The sequence below is a fragment of the Cheilinus undulatus genome, linkage group 2, assembly GCF_018320785.1.
Source record: "Cheilinus undulatus linkage group 2, ASM1832078v1, whole genome shotgun sequence".
Classification (NCBI taxonomy): domain Eukaryota; kingdom Metazoa; phylum Chordata; class Actinopteri; order Labriformes; family Labridae; genus Cheilinus; species Cheilinus undulatus.
Genome location: NC_054866.1, coordinates 52,927,595 through 52,946,595, shown reverse-complemented (window position 1 = coordinate 52,946,595; position 19,001 = coordinate 52,927,595). Strand labels below are relative to the sequence as shown.

The window sequence follows — 19,001 nt, the reverse complement described above, 5'->3', positions numbered from 1 at the left end:
CTTTCTTTGGTCAACTTTAAACCAAACTACAGTAAAATCAAGACCAAAAGAAGGTGCAAGCACATGCTGCTCATTTATAGAGTTAGCTAATGAAGTCAAAGATGTCTTTAATGATGCTGACTTTTAGACTGATGATTTAAATGAGAGCTGCTCTGCTACACCAGTGTGGTCTTAAACTATGACTAAGACAGCTTCAAAGACCTCATCCTGTCAAATACAGCTGCTGACTTCAAATGGAACCATGTGGTACTAGGGATGGGGGTTGAGGATTTTCAATGATATATCAGTCTGAGTGCTGATAGATAATACTATTGATACTACAGCAAGAAGGTCCCTGGTTCGGTCAGGGCCTGTGCATGCATGGGTTCTCTCCAGGTACTCCAGCTTCATCCCACCACCAAAAAACATGCTCATTAGGTTAATTGGTGACTCTAAATTAGCCACAGGTGTGAGTGTGAGCGTGCCTGGTTGTCTGTCTCTATATGTCAGCCCTGCGATTGGCGACCAGTCCAGGTGTGCCCCGCCTCTCGCCCAATGACAGCTGGGATAGGCTCCAGCCCCCCCGCAACCCGAATGGAATAAGCAGTATAGAAAATGGATGGATGTTTAACAGAAGTGGTCTAAGCTGAGTGGAGCAGAGTCAAGCCTGACATATGTAATGTGTCACTTGAGAGACATCTTCTTTGTCTGATGAAATACTCCAGTGGTCTGGAGTGGTCTTCAGGCTGTTGAAACATCCACAGCAACATCCCTAGGTGCTCCTGGTAACTCTATTACCATCCCAGCCACGGCTACTCAGCACATCCACCCCTTGCTAGACCTCAGGCAGCTTACTTTCTCTAAGGATTCACATGGTTAAATGGTTAACATCTGGTACAAACACAGGATTGAAATCCCAGTATATAATGCTCTTTTAAACTCCCGCCACTAGATGCCGCTGTAGCTTTCAATTAAGGGAAGCTGCCTTCCTGTCTGAGCTTTGCCCTGGTACTTGACCAGACAATAAATATAAGAAGCTCAGTAGTAGCTTAGCAGTTAGTGTGCAGTAGGAACAGTTTTTGAAGTAGTAAATGGAAATAAAGTGGTATGTAGGCTGTTGAGGGTTGAGGTCATGTATAACTACTCAACCAAAGTAAAAAGAAGCCAAATATCAATGCATATAGTAATCTACTAGCTGCTAATGTTAGCCATGTTGTACAGAGTATATCAGGCTCACATCACACCCGCTAACACAACAACCCTGTGATGAATTTGACTGTTTCTAAGTATTTTATTCTCTTTAGACTAGCCGGTTAAACAGATTTTAACTTGGCCTTTAGCCGAATGAGGAAATAGAGACTTGGGACATCCTTACTGTTGTTGAACAGAACTGACAGTTTTAATCAACCTATTTTTATAGTTCCCATTAATGAACTCTTCATAAATTCTGATATCGTGTAATTCAGTTGTCCTTACTGTAGGATTCACGTTTCATTGCTTCTCGGGAGCTTTTTGTTCTGCTCTGTTGAACAAAGGAAGTAAAAGCATGTTGTTGACTGAATAAGGATGACTTTTGTCCTTCTTTTATCAAGGTTTACTGCCCCCTGTAGGAGATCCCATGCCACTACAAAGCTAAGCAGACTGGCCAATTGTTAAACCAGCTGATATATCAAAACAACTAAGATCAACATTGTCTGATCTCACTCAAAGGTGATTGCTGATCGGTGACCTGCTGCACAAAGCCTGATAATAATATCCCTATAAAAGAGTGGTATGTACAATATAGGCCAGAATGAATAGTGGATATTGCCGTAATGGATACCGGCAAAATAGCTGAATTCCATCATGTCTGTAACACTAAGCAACATTTATCAGAGTTACAGTGGCGGGAAAAGCCGCTGCTGCCCGTCCCTGGTTGAATATAAGGATTATATGGTTCTTTATGATAACGTGATTTTTAACAAGGATCCCAGCACCACAACATCTGATAACCGAGACATGATCTCTCCTTACATGAGTGTGATATCAAGAGGAAAATGTCTGCCATAAAGAGTCTGACCACCTCACAATAATCGCTGCTAGATCAGTGATTCTCTGCCTGAATGTGAGGTTAAACACGGAGCTCTAAACTGCAGAATCATCCCTCAGATTTCCAGAGGAATGAAGCCTTGAAGGAGATCAATCGAACACCATGATGGATTTGATTTGATAACACAGACCTGGGATCAGATCAGAATCCTAAACTATTCACTGGCTCCGCTTCAGATGGCGAGCTCGGCCAACCATCAAACAGCTGCTGGTCACATGAAACACAGCTGGAGCAGCTTCACAGGCTTCACATGAAACCTCACATGGCGAGTTTAACTGCACCAATCTGGACTGACGGTTTTCTGACCCTCAGTCTCTCTTTGTTTGGTGTTTTTATCTTTCTCTCTCTTTAAATGAATGTGAATGGTTTTCATTGTCTTTGTCTAAATTGGATCATTTGCTCATGACGTATCTAGGTGTATTACAGCGAGCATCAGCGAGAAATCAAGTCATGGACTTAGTACGAAGGAAGGAAAACCTTAAAAGAGATGCACAAAAGCAGCACATAAAACTCTCCTGTTGAGATGTCAGAGTTAAAGTTAACAGACCTGAATATAAAACACTTTACCCAGTCTCAATTCAGAGAAGTCTTTTATCACAGCATTGACAGTCAGATTTATTTCAGGGGCTTACAGCTGTAGATGTTATTTAAAGTGACTGCCTTGGTGACAGGGATGCAGGATATTCGATTTTTTCTTACATTTCCAAACTCACATTAGTCAATACTGATATGAAATACACACAAAAGGGCTGTCAGGACTTACTGCATTAATTACAATTAATTAAGATCCATTACTGGTGCATTTTTAAGCTGCATTAGTCTCATGCTTTACTGTCCTTTGGTTAATCCAGGTCAGTGTCTCTGCAGCCACAGTGATGTAAAATAAGTCCTCCACTGCTCCTTAAGCTCTCATTTCACTTTAAAAACCCACAGACAGGTCAGTGGAGAAGTCATCGGAACCTTGTGTTATCAAGCATTTACCTTTTTTACTGCTCACTTATATCCTTTAAGATCCATGACATTCTTTTTTCTGTGGTTACATTTATGTTAAAACAGGTTTCATTTAAAAAATTAGAAATATTTAATATTTTTTCACTTTACCTTTCCATCTTAAGACCCCATTGCATATTAAAATTCTAACTAGTTGCATTGCTGGCAAAGTAACCTGCATGTTTTGAACAGACTGTAAGATAAAAATGTGGCGACAGTGAAGAAAATGCAGATAGTATCTGTTACAGCAGTATTCAAATAAAACCTTCTAGCAGAGGGAACATTAAAGGTCACATATTTTACCCCTTTACCCCCTGAGAAGTTTGTTGCTGGAAAATAAAAAAAAAACCAACAGTATTGGATTTTTGCATGTCTAAAAACCCCTCTGTTTCAGTCCTGCTCAGAACGAGCTGTTTCTGTGTCTGTGGCTTTAAATGTTACTGAGCTGTCTGACTCAACCCCTCTCAGAAAATGGATGTAGCCTGATGGATGTTGCTCTCAGCTGGCAGGAGGATCAGGAGAGGAAGGCGGAACTTTCTTCCAAGCAGGGAGGGCCAGCAGAACCTGGGGGTGGGGCTAACTCTCCACATGACATCATGAGGGGGAAATCTGAGAATTGCTTGTTTCAGCACACATTTTCTGAAAGGTGGTGAAAGAGAGGGTGAGGAATGGGTTTTTCTGATTCTTTTGGGGGATTGTGGACAGGCCAGGGGCACATATTTGTGTTAAAAAAGCCTGAAAAAGTGATTTTTGTATATGTATGTAATATGTTGCCTTTAAGAGACTCTATGGCTTTATTAGACTAGGCAAAAAAGCTGCTTTTTTGGCAAATTCCTGTTAATTGTCCCAAAATATCAGCCCTAGCCTCAGCTCCAGCACCTTCTCCTACAACCACCTCTCAGAAAACTTTTAGCACATATCATTCGATCACATAGTTAACTTGCTAGCTAGGAGCACTGTGGAGCTTTAAGGATTGCTCGTCGGGCTAGAACGTAAACAAGTGTGCAGACTGATGTTGGATCTAGGAGAACCCGAAAACCCTGATGATCACTCTGACTGAGCTCCAGAGATCCTGTATGGAGATGGGACAAAGTTTCAGGTCACTGCTGCCTACACTGACTTGGGCACAGGATCTCTGGAGCTCAGTCAGAGTGATCATCAGGTTCCTGGTCTCCTCTCTTACGAAGACTCTTCTCCCCTGATTGCTCTGTTTGGCCAGGAGATCAGCTCTTGGAAGAGTCCTGGTTGTGCCAAACGATCTGTGCCTGTCAACAACCCCGTCTCTGAGCTCTGCAGGTAGTTCGTTTGACCTCAGGTGTGTGCCTTTCCAAACCATGTCCAATCAGTTTAATTCACTACAGGTGGACTTCAATAAAGATGTAGAAACATCTCAGAGAGATGGGAGGATCCCAAGCTACATTTTCAGTGTTTTTGCAAAGAGTCAGATTACTCATGTCAATGTGGTATTTCAGTTTATTTTTAATAGATTTGCAAAGATTCCTACATTCTGATTTCACGTTGTCATGATGGGATACTGAGTGTAGACCAATGAGAATAAAAATGTTTCATTTACATTGTAGCAGCGGGCTGCAACATAAGAAAACTGAAAAAGTGAAGGCAGTCTGAATGCTTTCTGAATGTGCTGTATATTCTAATGAATTGTCAGTCACTCAGTTTGCAGCCTGTGACCTGAGGGGTTAAGTGTCACATCCACATGTGACTGCAGGAGTTGGGGATCAAACTCCTGACCTCCTTGTTAAGAAAGTCTACCTGCTAATCCACAGTCGGCCCAAGCCTGAAAGATGTTTATCAGGATATGCATCTATTAAACTGCAGCCAAAATAACAGTCTTAGTGTGTGCAGTCTCATTGCATCATATTATAAAATGACAGAAAGTCTTCAGTTTAAGTCGACTCGACATTCTTTAAACACACTTGACAGTAAACTTTAAATCTGATTCTCAGCCTGATCTTTCCACGTTTACTTTTATTTTTCCTGGTATGATGCTGCAGCGTTTCCAAACAATTTGATCTAATTTTATATAACCATATGGGACAGAGATGGCTGTTTGCTCTCTGCAGAGTTTCTGCCAAACTGGGTACGACTTCAGGCTACCCTTGACCAGGTGTTCTACTCTGCACATTCATGAATGATGAGTTAAACTTACAGACTCTGAAGCCTGGTCCATGGGAGCTGTCTCTCCTTCCTCCTCCTCCTCCTCCTCCTCCTCCCCCATCAGCGCTGCTGAACAGCGTGGTAATGTTGCCTCGCTCACAGTAGTTGACACATCGGTCCTGGCTGCAGCGCACCTTGCAGATGGTCGGCGTGAACATCACCTGGATCCTCTCCGCTCCTCCTGTGACTGTCTGCCCATCAGCTGGCGACAGAGAGAAGAAGGAGAAAGCGATGAAGACGGAGGACAGAAAACAGCAGAGTCGAGGCTGCAGCATTTTCACGGTTGCAGTCAGAGTTTGTGTTGCATCGTCTGAGCTCCCAAACCTCTGCCCTCTATCTCTACTTCGCTCGTCTCTCTCTCTCTGTCTTTCTCTGAGGTGGAGTAAAAGTGTCGCGGACAAAAGTATCAGAGAAGAAAATACTTCCCCCTCTCTCTCTGCAGCCTGTTTTTCCCTAAACACCCCCGAGTGAGAGTGAGCGAGCAGCAGAGAAGTGAGAGAGAGAGGTAGAGAGATAATTGAAAGCAGTGTGCAGGACTGGGCTCAGGTCCAAACAAAATGTTTAGCAGGGATCTGGTCCATCAGTCCACACTAAGAGAGAGAGAGGGAGTATTCGTATGTGACTCTCTCTCTTCTTTATTGGTGGTTTCTTGCAGCGAGTGGTGAGCTTGTATCTCTGCACACGGTTTCATAACAGAGCTCAGAACAGTGGAGGACGTCAGGCTGATGATGCAACCCTGGTTTGAGTTTCAGGTCCACATTCACAAAACATGTCGAGGTTTAGAGCCGCTGCTGATGGCAGGGTGAAGAGAAAACTCCTAAAACTAACTTTAAACATCAGCTCAAGGTAGGGGTGTTGGATAAGACGATTTCAGGTCATGAAGAATAGACTGTATCCAAGATCTGCCAAAGCACAGTAATCGCTTTACTTCCCGGTCTAACTTTGCATATCTCTGTTCACTTACTTCTCCTCTTCTGCTTTCTGACAGAGAGGGGATTAATCACTGACACTGAAATCAAAACTGAAATCAATCCTTCTGAAGAAATATAACTGGCCGGTGGGATTGAAGCAAGGCACAAGTCTGGCACGACCAGGACTCTTCCAGGAGCTGGTCGCCCGGCCAAACTGAGAAATCAGGGGAGAAGAGCCTTACTAAGAGAGGAGACCAAGAACCTGATGGTCACCCTGACTGAGCTCCAGAGATTCTGTGTAGAGATGAGACAAAGTTCCAGAGGGACAGCCCTCTGATCTGAGCTTTATGGACAGGAGACTCACCCCAGTACGCTCGAGTTTGCAAAAAAGCACCTGAAGGACTCTCAAACTGTGAGAAACAAGATTCTCTGGCAAAAATTTAACTGTTTTGCCTCAATTCTAGGCACCGCTCATCCCAACAGTGCAGCATGGTGGTGGCAGCATCATGCTGTGGGGGTGTTTTTCAGCAGCAGGGACTGGAAGTCTGGTCAGGGCTGAGGGAAACCTGAAGTACAGAGGTATCCTAAATGAAAACCTATTCCACAGTACTCAGGACCTCAGACTGGGCCGAAGGTTCACCTTCAACGTGACAATGACCCTAAGACCACAGCCAAGACAACACAGAAGCAGCTCAGGATGACTCTGTGAATGTCTTAGAGTGGCCCAGTCAGAGCCCTGACTTGAACCCTGTCCAACATCTCTAGAGAGACCTGAAAATACCTCTCTACAGACAGTCCCCATTCAACCTGACTGAGTTTGAGAGGATTTGTGAAGTAGAATGGAAGAAAATGTTCCAGTCTAGGTGTGCACAACTTGGTGCATCATATTCAAAAAGACTAGAGGCTGTAAATGCTGCCGAAGGAGCTTCAACTACTGAGTAAAGGGTCTATGAACTAGGGATGCACCATAATTATCAGTACCAATAAATTATCAGCTGATATTGAATATATTTTACATAATTTTTTTATCTTAAATGAGGAGGATAACACGACAGCGTTTGTAGAATTTGCCTCGCAAAGATCCCGAAGAGTGGAAAACAGTCCTCGAGTTTTAACATAACGGATCTTATAAGTCACTAAAAAGTCATCATCCTAACGACGTTACAACGAAGAGGCTTCAGCTGCAGGAATAGGACCAAACCAAAGGCTAACACCAGACTGAGTGCTGATTCAGCAGGCATTGGAAACTGCAGAAAGTTCACCAGAGCCAAAAGGCAACGCTAATAATGACAAAATCAGTCTGACAGTCTCCTGATCCACTGCTACTTTCATAGACGTATCCCTGCCTGATCTGTCTGATGTGGTTTCATTCAGTCTGATTGATGTTAGGAAAGGAAGTTTAGCCACAGACCACGGTGGTCTTAACATTTTTAACCTATTTCTGATATGACTTATGTAAGTGCATATTTTGAATCTTCATGTAAAACATCAGCTATCTTTATTTCTGACATATACAGCTAAAAGAAAAAAAACAGACCCTCACATGTCTCCCTTTGTTAAGCATGACATCCTGTTATCATTTGGTTTTATGTCTGATTGGACATGAGTCAGCTGAATTCTTGTTTAGTTGATTAAAATGTCAGATTCAACATTTGTCAAGATACTTAAATTCATTTTAAGGTAGAATGTATGTCAGTTGTTTGTGTATGTTTTGGTATACAAATGTTTAACAAAAAAAATAACAGCTGTAAAGTCAGACTTGTTCTTTGTTTATTGATGCAAATACAAGTGATGTCAGTTAGAATTAGTTATAAATATCTTTGCTCACTACATATTAACCCTTTCTTACCCCCAGTTGTGCATAAACACATTGAATTAGCTTTTTTAAATCAACAATTGAAAAAAAAAAATCGGTTCCTATCGGTTATTGGCCATCAGGAGTAGGAAATTACCGTTTATCGATATTGGTTCAAAAAATACTAATTGTGCATCACTAATATGGAGAGGAACATGAAATGTACAGTGTTGTTGCAAAGAGTCTGAATACTTATGTCTATGCGATATTTCAGTTCTTCATTATTTTAAAAAATCTGCAAAAATTTCTAAAATTCTCTTTTCACTTGGTCATGATGGAGTACTGAGTATAGACTAAGTAGAATGAAAAAATATTTTTTTGACTGTAGCATCAGGCTGCAACATAAGAAAACTGTAAAAGTGAAGGGGTTCTGAACAGTCTCTGAATAAACTGTATGTTCTGTTTCTGTCCCTGTATCATTATTACAGAGTTTGTTTTGCTCTGGATCAAAACAGATATCAAACAGAATTTTTTTTCACTGGTGTCATATTGAAGTTTAAACCCTGGTATTGCGAGAACTCACTAAAAAGCAGCACAAAAATGAATGAGAAACAACAGCTGCCAGTGGAAGCTAAAGAACATCCTGCATCTTCACAACAACAGTTAACATCTCTGTCTAAGTTTAAATGCACATAAGATGAATATTTAACATGTTCTTAAAACAACTATGTTTGTGTGTGAATAAATCCTCAGGTCTTGACCAGTCAGAGGTTAAATCCTGTTCAACAATAAGCCTGATTGACAGCTGTGGTCGCTGGGAGCTGTGGGGGTGGTGATGATGTGATACTCAGCAAAGTTTGTGCTCCTTCAGAGGTGATTGTGTGAGAGATTCTTCTGGGTATTTGTTCAGTCGTATTTGTGAGCTAATCTGAGGTTTTTAAGTCTAACAAAAACACTGCAGGGGTCACTGGGTCTTTATACTTTAGTTACATAACTATGGAGTCAGCAGGCCGTCAACAAAAACAATAAAAACAAAAATCTGAGCTTGTGAAAAAGTTTCACATTTGAAACAATATTTTTTGTACATGTGAAAGTTAAAAATATTTTGGGAGCTTGTAAAGAAAACACAGCAGACAGCCTGTTTCACATCTCCATAGGTTATACATTAGAAGGACAAAAGTATTTGGCTACACCTGTTAATTCAGGTGTTTCAATCAGACCTGGTGTATACAGTCAAGCACCTAGCCATGCGATCTCATTGGTTGTTCTGAAGAGCTCAGTGACTTGAAGCATGGTACTGTGATGGATGCCATCTTTGAAAGAAGATGTTGAAATTTCATCCTGCTAGATATTCCACAGTCAACTGTAAGTATATCATTAGAACGCGGAAGAATTTCAAAACAACAGCAACTCCGCCATGAAACGGAAGAAATCACAGAGCAGGGTCAACGACTGCTGGGGTGCATGGTGTGTAAAAGTTGCCAACACTGCTGATTCCACAGCTGAAGAGTTCTGAGATTCTAGTGACATTAATGTAAACACTACAACTGCAGCTAGCTGGAGCTTCATGAATGGGTTTCCATGGCTGAGCAGCTGCATGCAAGCCTCACATCACCAAGTCCAATGCCAAGTGTTAGATGGAGTGGTGTAACACCGACACTGGACTGCAGAGCAGATGAAATGTGTTCTATGGAATCACGCTTCTCTGTTTGGAAGTCAGATGCCAGTAGAACGTTATCTGCCTGACTGCATTGTTCCAACTGTGAAGTTTGGTAAAGGAGGGAAAAAGGTATGGGGCTGTTTTTCAAGGTTTGGTCTAGGCTATGCTTCCAACTGTGTGGCAACAGTTTGAGGATGGCCCTTTTCTATTCCAACATGACTGCACCCCACCAAAAAAGGACTCTAAAGACATGGTTTGATGAGTTCAGTATGAAAGACCTTGACTGACCCATATAAAGCCCTGACCTTAACCCAATCAAGAACCTTTGGGATGAACTGAAACAGAGATTGTGAGCCAGGCCTTCTCGTCCAGCATCAGTGCCTGACCTCATAAATACTCTACAGAGTGAATGGGTGGAAATTCCCACCGGTCAGGAGAACAGTAAAAACATCTTTTCCACCAAGAAAATCTTTCAGTGTGGTTCTTTTGCTCTTCTTTTAATAAAGAAATGTCCAGGTCTGATTAAACTACTGTATCCATGTTGATCTCTTCACCGATCACCATTGTTTACAGGCTTGCAGTCATTTCAGCTAACACACACCTGTAGCTACCACTAGAGATGCATAATATTGGATTTTTGCCGATATCTGATATGCCAGTATTTACATTTTTATTTTAGCCGATATCAATACCTATATTTAAATATGCTTTTTAAAATGTCCTTTTAGACACTTTAAGGTTTAATGATGACCAAGGCAACAAACTTAAGTCCTTAAAAACACATTACAGTTTAAAGAATGAGGAAAAATAAACAAATAGACCTATGCCGCATAGGTCTGTTAGTTCAGCCTAAAATTCCACAAATTTATTAGCAAATATCAACAAAATTTACAGTCAATATATGCTGAAATACACAGGGAAAATATTGGATATAAATAGCGGCAAAATTTTTGATATCTGCCGATATTGATACCAGGCCGATAATATCGTGCATCCCTAGCTACCACCTTCTTCTCCTAACATGGCACCGATCAGTCAGTCATATATCAACTTGAAGCCTTGCATGATGAATCCACCTGATGACAGACATGGAATCTGAAGGGCACATTCACTTTGCAAGGAAGCAAATTTTGACAATCAGTAAATTAATATGCATGGATAAGTCATGCTATGGTTACAGGTTGATTAGGGTTGGTAGGGCTGATTCCAGTGTAAATAGATGTAAATAGCCCTGTTCCTTATAAATTATATAGGTCAGCCCAAAGGCACTGAGACATCCTATCAACTTCTGTTCTTTCTTCAAAAGTGTTGGTTAAAGAGGAACCTTGGTACTACTCCAGACAAAAAATGTCCATGCAAATCTATTGAAAGAGTTCCACACATTCCTGTTAATAAGCGCACATTTATTTCTGCAGACAAACTCTGTTTCTAGGTCTCATCTGAAGAAAGTGTCCTCCCAGCAAAGAGGACATAATGTTTATGTTATATAGACACGATGCAGCTGTTTGAGCTTAAATGTTGTGACTTTAATAAAGACAAATGAGATGGATAATAAAACCCCTCCTTATTTGATGCCTCTGTCCCATTCTGAGTCACAGCCTAGGAAATAGGTTAAAAAGCTCATTAGTCATGATAAAACAGTGATAATAGGAAACAAACTGGCCTGAACAAAAACAAACCAGATCAAACGCTGAGACTGAACCTCCTCTGGTTTTCCTGAGGGAACCTGACCCTCGGGGGCCCCTCCATCCAGAGGACAGGGGGTGTTTTAATGGAATAAAAGCTGGTTGTTTCTTCTGCTGTTTGTCTATGAGCTCATGTCCTGACTGCACACACACCACACACCGACACTCACACCGACCCAGAAACACCAAAAACATGAGGAGTGGAACAAAGTAGAAATCAGGGTTGTCATAATCCCAAAACTTCAATTTGATTATAGAAAAAAATTAAACAATTTTGATCCCATGGCAACAAGAGAAGAAGGCCCCAGCAATAAAAATGGAGTAAATTATTTTATTTCATGAAAAATCTCAGGAAAAGTCCTGCATAGAGTCTAACTGCACAAAAACAACAGCAATATGTCTAACCAGGAGTTTGTCTGCCAATTTTGATGTATGCTTTTCTCTCATACACATCTTTCCTATGAAATAAATAAAGTTAAGTAAAGCTTTTATGCTTTTTGATGGTATTGACTATTACATTTAAAAAGGTACCATATTGTACAATACTATCCAATATGATTAGGGGTTGGTAGAAATATTGATTAATCGATGCATCGCAATATTTCCTCCCCCAATTCAATATCGATTCAGCAAATCCTCTGAATTGTTTCTCCTCCTGGCCAGTGGGGGTCGCTGGGCATGTGATTCGCGTTGTATGGAAGGAGGCCGCACTCGACCAAACAACAACCAGCCATAACCATGTTATGTGAGGTTTATCACAATTTCCAAGAGGACAGAAATATTATTTAAGTTTACATGCACTTTACTTTTTCAGTGTTTATACAGAACTGGCATGTTTTTTACTTTTGTACTCCATATGCACAAATAAGTTATTATTGTGCAAATCTTTATTTTCAGATGTTTTATTGCTCAAAAATGTGAGGTGACTTACCAAATATGTTCACATGGGCATGAAAATAATTGTTAAAAAATTGTTAACAGGTTATTTGTGTATTTCTACTTCCTTACTGAATCGACATCAAAGCATTTAAATCAATATCGAATCGAAACGCTATCGAATCGAAACACAACCTAAAGAATCGAAATCAAATTGAATCATGAGGTTCTTAACAATACCCAGCCGTAAATATGATATGATGCTGTATGAGATTTTATGACACTATACAATCTGACACAACACGACACACTGCGATAAAAGAACAAAACCATATGGCAGTGGTTCTTAACCTTTTGAGCTTGTGACCCCAAAAAATAAAGGTGCCAGAGACCGGGGACCGCTGCTGTACCTGAAGGTGGTTGAACACAGCCATGCACAATTAAAAATAGTCATGTGCAGACAAGACTGTCCATAGGGGGGTTAAAGAGGAGAGCCTTCTGGGGCCCATGGAGTTCAGCAAAATCATGGTCAATTGTAAATCTAAGCTGTAATAAAAATATTTCACATTTAACCTGAAAAATAACCACTCTTATCAAAGAAACAAATAACTTTTAAAATCATTTTCTACTAAAAAGCCTTTTTCAAAATGTAAATCCTTTTTGTTAAGAAAAAAAAACTAAAATGCTTTAAAAATGGCTTAAATGGGTTAATATTGGCAAAAAAAAAATGACGGAAAAGGTAGTGAAGTTGGATTTTTTTCAAAAGTAGCAGAAATGGGTTAGAAGTAGGGGTGCGCGGTATATGTGGTAGATGGTATAAATTATATAAATTTGGCCTACGGTAGTGATTTGGACTCCACCGACCAGTCGTGATAACGCTTGTTAATGACATCATCGCATCTGTCTCAGTGTGAGTTAGCAGGCAAAAACACGTGTTTTTTCCTCTCAAAGTCTGACAGCTGTACTGCAACTAAGTCAGTGTGCTGTCTCTGTCAGCCTGCCTGGAGCTGTAACACAAGCTAAGAGCTGCTTTGGCTGGTTCCAGAGCCTAGTGCTGCAGCTTTTCCTCTTACAACGGCATAAACAGCCATTTAAAAGTCTATTTTAACTTATGACTCTCTTTTCTAAGTCCACAGTGAGTCAAAGATCCAGGCTGCGATGTTAAATGAGGTCAGAAAAGCTGCTGTAAACTAGCTGTATTCTCCGAACGGCAGCCAAAGCTAAGCTAACTCAATGCTAAACACAATACTTCCTCCAAGCTCTTCAAAATAAAAGTCTGCGGCTGTTATTTTTCTGAAATGCTTTTATTGTGAATGCTTTCACAAGGAAACGTGTTCAAGTCATTAGCAACTTAACACACCTCATCAGGTTAGAGATGAAATGCGAAACTTGGAGTGTGGTTAGAGAGAAGTAAAGCTAGAAAGACTTAAAAAAAAATAAAACATGTTTTCTGTGTTCTTATACTTGGAGATAAATTAAGTAGGCCATCAAAGGCATGTTTTAAGGGGAGAAGGGGGTTAATAACACTTGAATTTGGATTAAAAAGCATTATCTCTTTTTAATTTTGTAATACCGTGATATAATACCGTTATCGTCAAAGGCAAGAAAAATACCGTGATATGATTTTTTTGGCCACATCGCCCAGGCCTAGTTAGAAGTGGCAAAAATTGGATAAAAAAATGGCAAAAAAGGCTAAAATGGGTTAAAGTGGCAAAAATTGGCATAAATAGTAGCAACTATGGCGGAAGAGATTAGCGTGGATGCTGCTAAAGGGCCTGTTTTATCAGAACTTGACGAAATTTCTTCGTTAAAAGAAGAACAAAGAGCAGCAGTGAGTTGTTTTCTTTTCAAAAACAACAAAAGTTATGTACTGACATGTCTACAGTCACCATGGTCCGCTGCGTTATGCTGTTCTCTATGGAGTTTACTCCTTCCATAGGGGCACAGCTCGGGAGCGGCTACATCACTTATTTTGACTCTGATTGGTCCGTAAACATGTGACAGATAGAACGTTCATCCAAGTTTTGAGTGAGTTTTTTTAAAAAGCTCTGCCCTTTTCCAAACGCTGTCTATGAGCGGTTTACCAGATGAATGTGTGAAACAAATCCATCTTGCATGCCAGGTTAACGATACGACTCTACACTATACAACATGATAGTCTAGTCTTCCTCCTAGAAAAGGGGGGTCGATGAACATTTTTTGTCAGAGTTACAGTCCATGGATTTTACTCTGCTTGCAGTCCTGTTAGCAGGATTAACATGAAATGTGTAGCGTCAAATATATCTTTTGTGTTCTTTTGCTACATTGTGTGATAATGCTTCCGTTACCTGTAACGTATTTCTGAACACTGCAGGGCGATGTGGGGGAGCTCACTGAGCAGAGAGCATCTTTGAGTTCTGACATTTGTGTTGTGATGAGATCCAGCAGGTATCAGACATGTTGGTAGTGCCAACATACTGGTACCAGCCATAGCTGACAGTAAACTCTGTTGTCATGTCTATAAAATGTCTTTAACTCAGTTTAACTCTTCATATTATAAATTTTATCATGAAGATGTCTGTGTTGTTCTTTCTAAAACTCCATTTTGAATGTAGTTTGTTTTTCGGTACGTTCTCTCCGCCCACAGCTGGACAAAGACAGGAAGTGTTTGAGGGTCTAATCACAGTGATCAGGGCTAAACTCAGAGGCTGTATTAACACCGACCTTATCAGAAATTCTCACACAGTGAGAAACACACATTCCAGCTCCATTAAATCACCTCCAGCTTGTTTTTTCACAACAATGCAGGGCTGACAGATGTAACCTGTGTGTGTGGGTTATCTCCCGGCGTCACACCACTTATCACCCCAATAATGAGCCGGGTGTCGTGGTATGTGTGTTAAATCCACACTGAGGCTGTGTTAACATGTCCAAACATGGCTGATGATAACGGCTGCTCTCACATCCTTAACCTCAGCAACACAATAAAACTAAATTTTCAACACAGCCAGGTTTGTTTGATATATTCATACCTATCCGATCACATTTCTCCAACATTAGAAAACAACTTCTATGGCATTTTTAGACTTCATTTTTACATTTTTGGCAGTGATGGGCTTCTACATTACTTAGGCAGCATTTCATTAGTAGGGATTAGTAGGGGTCCGATACATACCCAAATTACAACACGTTTTTTTCTCAAAAGTTTCAATTCAGCATCAGCATTCACGCACCAGCATCAGAAAAACCCCAAACGATACCCAACCCTACTCATTAGCTCTAGGTTGATTTCTTCAACCATCATCTGTCCTGTCTGTCCCATACCTGGTCACTGTGGTTGAAGATGATCCCAGCCACCCTTGGACTGATCACCAACCAATCACAGGGTTGCTTTGTTTAAAGATTTCTCAATCAGATCAGTGAAAACCGTCACCGGTGTGATGTAGCGTTGACATGGAGCCATTCTATACTGAATAACGTAAGATCTGTAAGCTGCCTTCAAATGGAAGTCATGGAATTCCTGATCTTCCTTTTGTTATCTGAACATAAATATGATAGGTTGTTTGCAATCATGTGATCCTGAATGTCTATCAGCAGTCAGGAAGTGGGGGGGGCAGCCAAAAGGAATGAATGTGAATGAGTAAAGTTAGTACTGTAAAGCTCTAAATGGACCTCTACGCTGCATTTATCATCAGAAAATTTTACATACATTCTCAACACTTAACAAAAAGTGATTTTCACCACAGTTTAACTGATTTACCAGGCATGGAGGCAATTAACATTACTCCGTCATGCTAAGCGCCTAGAACAGGGGTCATCAGATACGTTTGCACAAGGGCCAGATTTAGGCTGTCCACACGGAGACAAAAACGTTATAATTCCATTTCGTTTTGAAAAGGTTTTCCGTAAACACAGGATCGATCAAGGAAACATTCGTGTAAGCACTGAATTACTGAAAACGACTGAAAACGCTGTAGTATATATACCAGGCTTGTACGTGGCACTGTATTGCCGCCACGGAAATGCACCAAATAAGAGAAGATGATTACAGATTACAGATTACAGAAAACTGCCACAAACTTTCTCTTGGATGCCCTTCTGGTCATTCTCCGCGTTGGATTTAAGAACATCTGGTGTTTGCTTTTCTCCATGACCATTTATTGTTCGCCATGGTGGTAAAGGAGTGTCAGATTTTGCTGTAAAAGCCATAACAAGCTCAGTAGCTTCTTAAGCATGAACACAACCCTGTAATCCGCCATTGTTGTTTTGGTTCGATATGCGCATGCGGAGTGAGTGAACTACGCTATGTGTGATGTAATCGTTTCAAGAACGATGCAGTTGGCCGTCCACATGGAGACAAAACGGTAAGCGTTTACAGATTTGTTCACTCTAGGACCCGGTTTCAAAAGGTAGCATTTACAGCCCCCCAAAATGATGTTATCGTGTGAATGAAACGCCAATATGACAATAAAACATTTGTGTATACTCCTGATTTAGTCTCTGTGTGGACAAGGCCTTAGTCTCGACAGAGACTGTGGGGGGCGGACTTTGAATAAACAAAAATTAAACAAATATTTTTGTATTAGTATTTTTATTCAAAACGCAGGAAATTTTCAGGCATTACCAGTGAGATCTATTCCTATTATCTATAATGCAGCAGGCCACAAGGAGACACACCTGCCCACAGGACTGGCTGGGCCCCTGAAAATCCCAGAGAAGGGGTGCTCCACAATTGTGATTTAGCAACAATATTAACTAATTTTTGACACTTTTTAACCCCTTCTCACAAGCTAGCATTTCTACAACATTTTTTCCCACTCTTAATCCATCTTTGATCATTTTTGCCACTTTCAAAACAATGTTTCCTCCATCCTTTGTCCTTATTTAATCCACAATTACAGAGTCAAACTGGGACCAAAGGAAGAGCAACCAGCTCTACTGAGCTGAGCTACATGATCTTCTATCCCTAGAAGAAAACACCACTTGCTCCCCATCAGAGTTCAAAGCTGCTGTGTGACGTCTGCAGAAAATCTACTGATGAAATACAAACCATTTTTATTCTATTTATTCTTTCTGAAAACTGTTTTTGTTTTGCTTTTTGGTTTCTAATTTAAAATAAAAAATCGTTTGGTTGTAAAAACACAGACCTATTACGTGTCATACTGGGAAAATAGTAGAGAAATCAAAGTTGCGGCTGGGTTTTAATTTCATAAATAAAAAGACTCTGTTGCTGTCACATTTGTGCCTTTGATTAACTACAGGGATGTTCAAAAAGCATCTTCTCAGTGTCTTAAATCTTTGGCTGCTGTCTCATGGAGCATTAATGTTTATCACTAATCTAAAGACCCTTATTAACCTATACGTACGGAGAAGATGAGAGATGAGCCGTGATGTGTTCACTGACCTGCTGGTGCTGTGAAGTAGACAGTGTACTGTCCCCTCTGAGTGTGGAACGTCTTCATGCTGGTTTTCTCCAAGGATGACAATGAAGATGATGACGATGATGATGATGATGAGTTAGAAGAAGCAGGAGAGGAGGTCACAGCAGGCAGTTTCTTCCTCTCTTTCTCGATGTGCTTCATCAGCACGGCAGCCATCTTGTCTCCTCTTCCTCCCCGGGACAAACTCTTCCTCAGCAGCAACGCCTGGGCTTCTCTTAGACTGTAACATGAAATGCACAGTAAATACACACATTTATACTTCATATGAAGGAAAGAACCTTAAAGAAGTCAGGCATATAAATGCAAAAAGTGAAGCTGCTAAAACTCAGAGCAGACAGAATTTGTTTCCACTGTCACTGGGCTTCTTTCCATTTCTTTTTTCTAAGTTCTAACCAGTTTTGGAAACTACTGAGCAACAACAATTGCTTATTTGATGTTTTAATGACTAAAAAAGGTTAATTATAAACCACTGATAAAGTGGGAAAAAGAGGCCTAATTTGAGCCTTACAAATAAAAGAAAATAAGCCGTATCAGTCAAGCTTTCCATCAGTAACCATGCTTGATATGGGAGCCATGGATACTGTGTAATGGTTTAACTGAAGCTGTAGCTGTGTCCCATTTCAGGTGGTGCGTTTCAAGACCGCTACATCACAGCAGCGTATCAAAGGCGGTCTCTTTTTGCAGGCTCCTTTTTTTCCAGTACATCATTCGTGACTCGTTGAGGGGTTAACAAAGACAAGTGAGGTAAAATGTCTCTCCTGTTGTTTTCATCCGCTATCGACAACTGTTCAATCACTCCAAACTCTACAACAACCTGTGTAAAGATTCATCCTCTATCTGCTCCTCAGAAGTGTGGCCTGACTGACTCCCCTAAAAATAACTTATAAAACCTAAAAACAAAAAAGAGTTCTCAGGCAAACCATTACAGCAGGCGGCCTGGGTTCAAGTCCGACCTGCTGTTCACTCCCACTCACTCTGATCCCAAATTCTGACTCTATCCATTGCCCTCATCTCTAGGCATACATAGCCCAAAATGTATATGTAAAAAAATAAACTGAACCTCAACTGATTTCCCAGGACGAGATGAGTCCTCCAGGCTAAAGAGGAAAAGGACCATCCAGATTGTTATCAAGGTTCAAAAGCCAGTATCTGGGGCGGTGTGGGGGTGTATTAGTGTCTATGGCATGGGTCACTTACACATCTGTAAGGCACCTTTAATACTGAGAGGTATATTCAGGTTTTTGAGCCATCAGGACATCTTTTCCAGGGACATCCCTATTTGTTTCAGTGAGACAATACAACATCATGGCATCATGGCATGGCATTCAGTCTCCCACTGAAAATGTATGGAGAATTATAAAGCACAAAATGCCATGGTTAACATTTCAACAGTTAGTTTCTTCAGTCCCTGGACAATTAAA

At 40.7% G+C, this 19,001-nt stretch overlaps 1 protein-coding gene across 9 annotated transcripts in view; it reads right to left on the bottom strand.

The window, feature by feature from the left end:
- LOC121525321 (latent-transforming growth factor beta-binding protein 4) overlaps nt 1-19,001 on the bottom strand; it is a 113,985-nt gene that overhangs the window by 63,953 nt on the left and 31,031 nt on the right. For all 9 annotated transcript variants that reach the window (XM_041811308.1, XM_041811273.1, XM_041811292.1 and 6 more), the window contains exons 4-5: nt 17,544-17,800; nt 5,226-5,435 (exon numbers count right to left, since the gene is read on the bottom strand). In XM_041811308.1, coding sequence (XP_041667242.1) covers nt 5,226-5,435; nt 17,544-17,800 — 467 coding nt within the window. The remainder of the gene's footprint in view (nt 1-5,225; nt 5,436-17,543; nt 17,801-19,001) is intronic.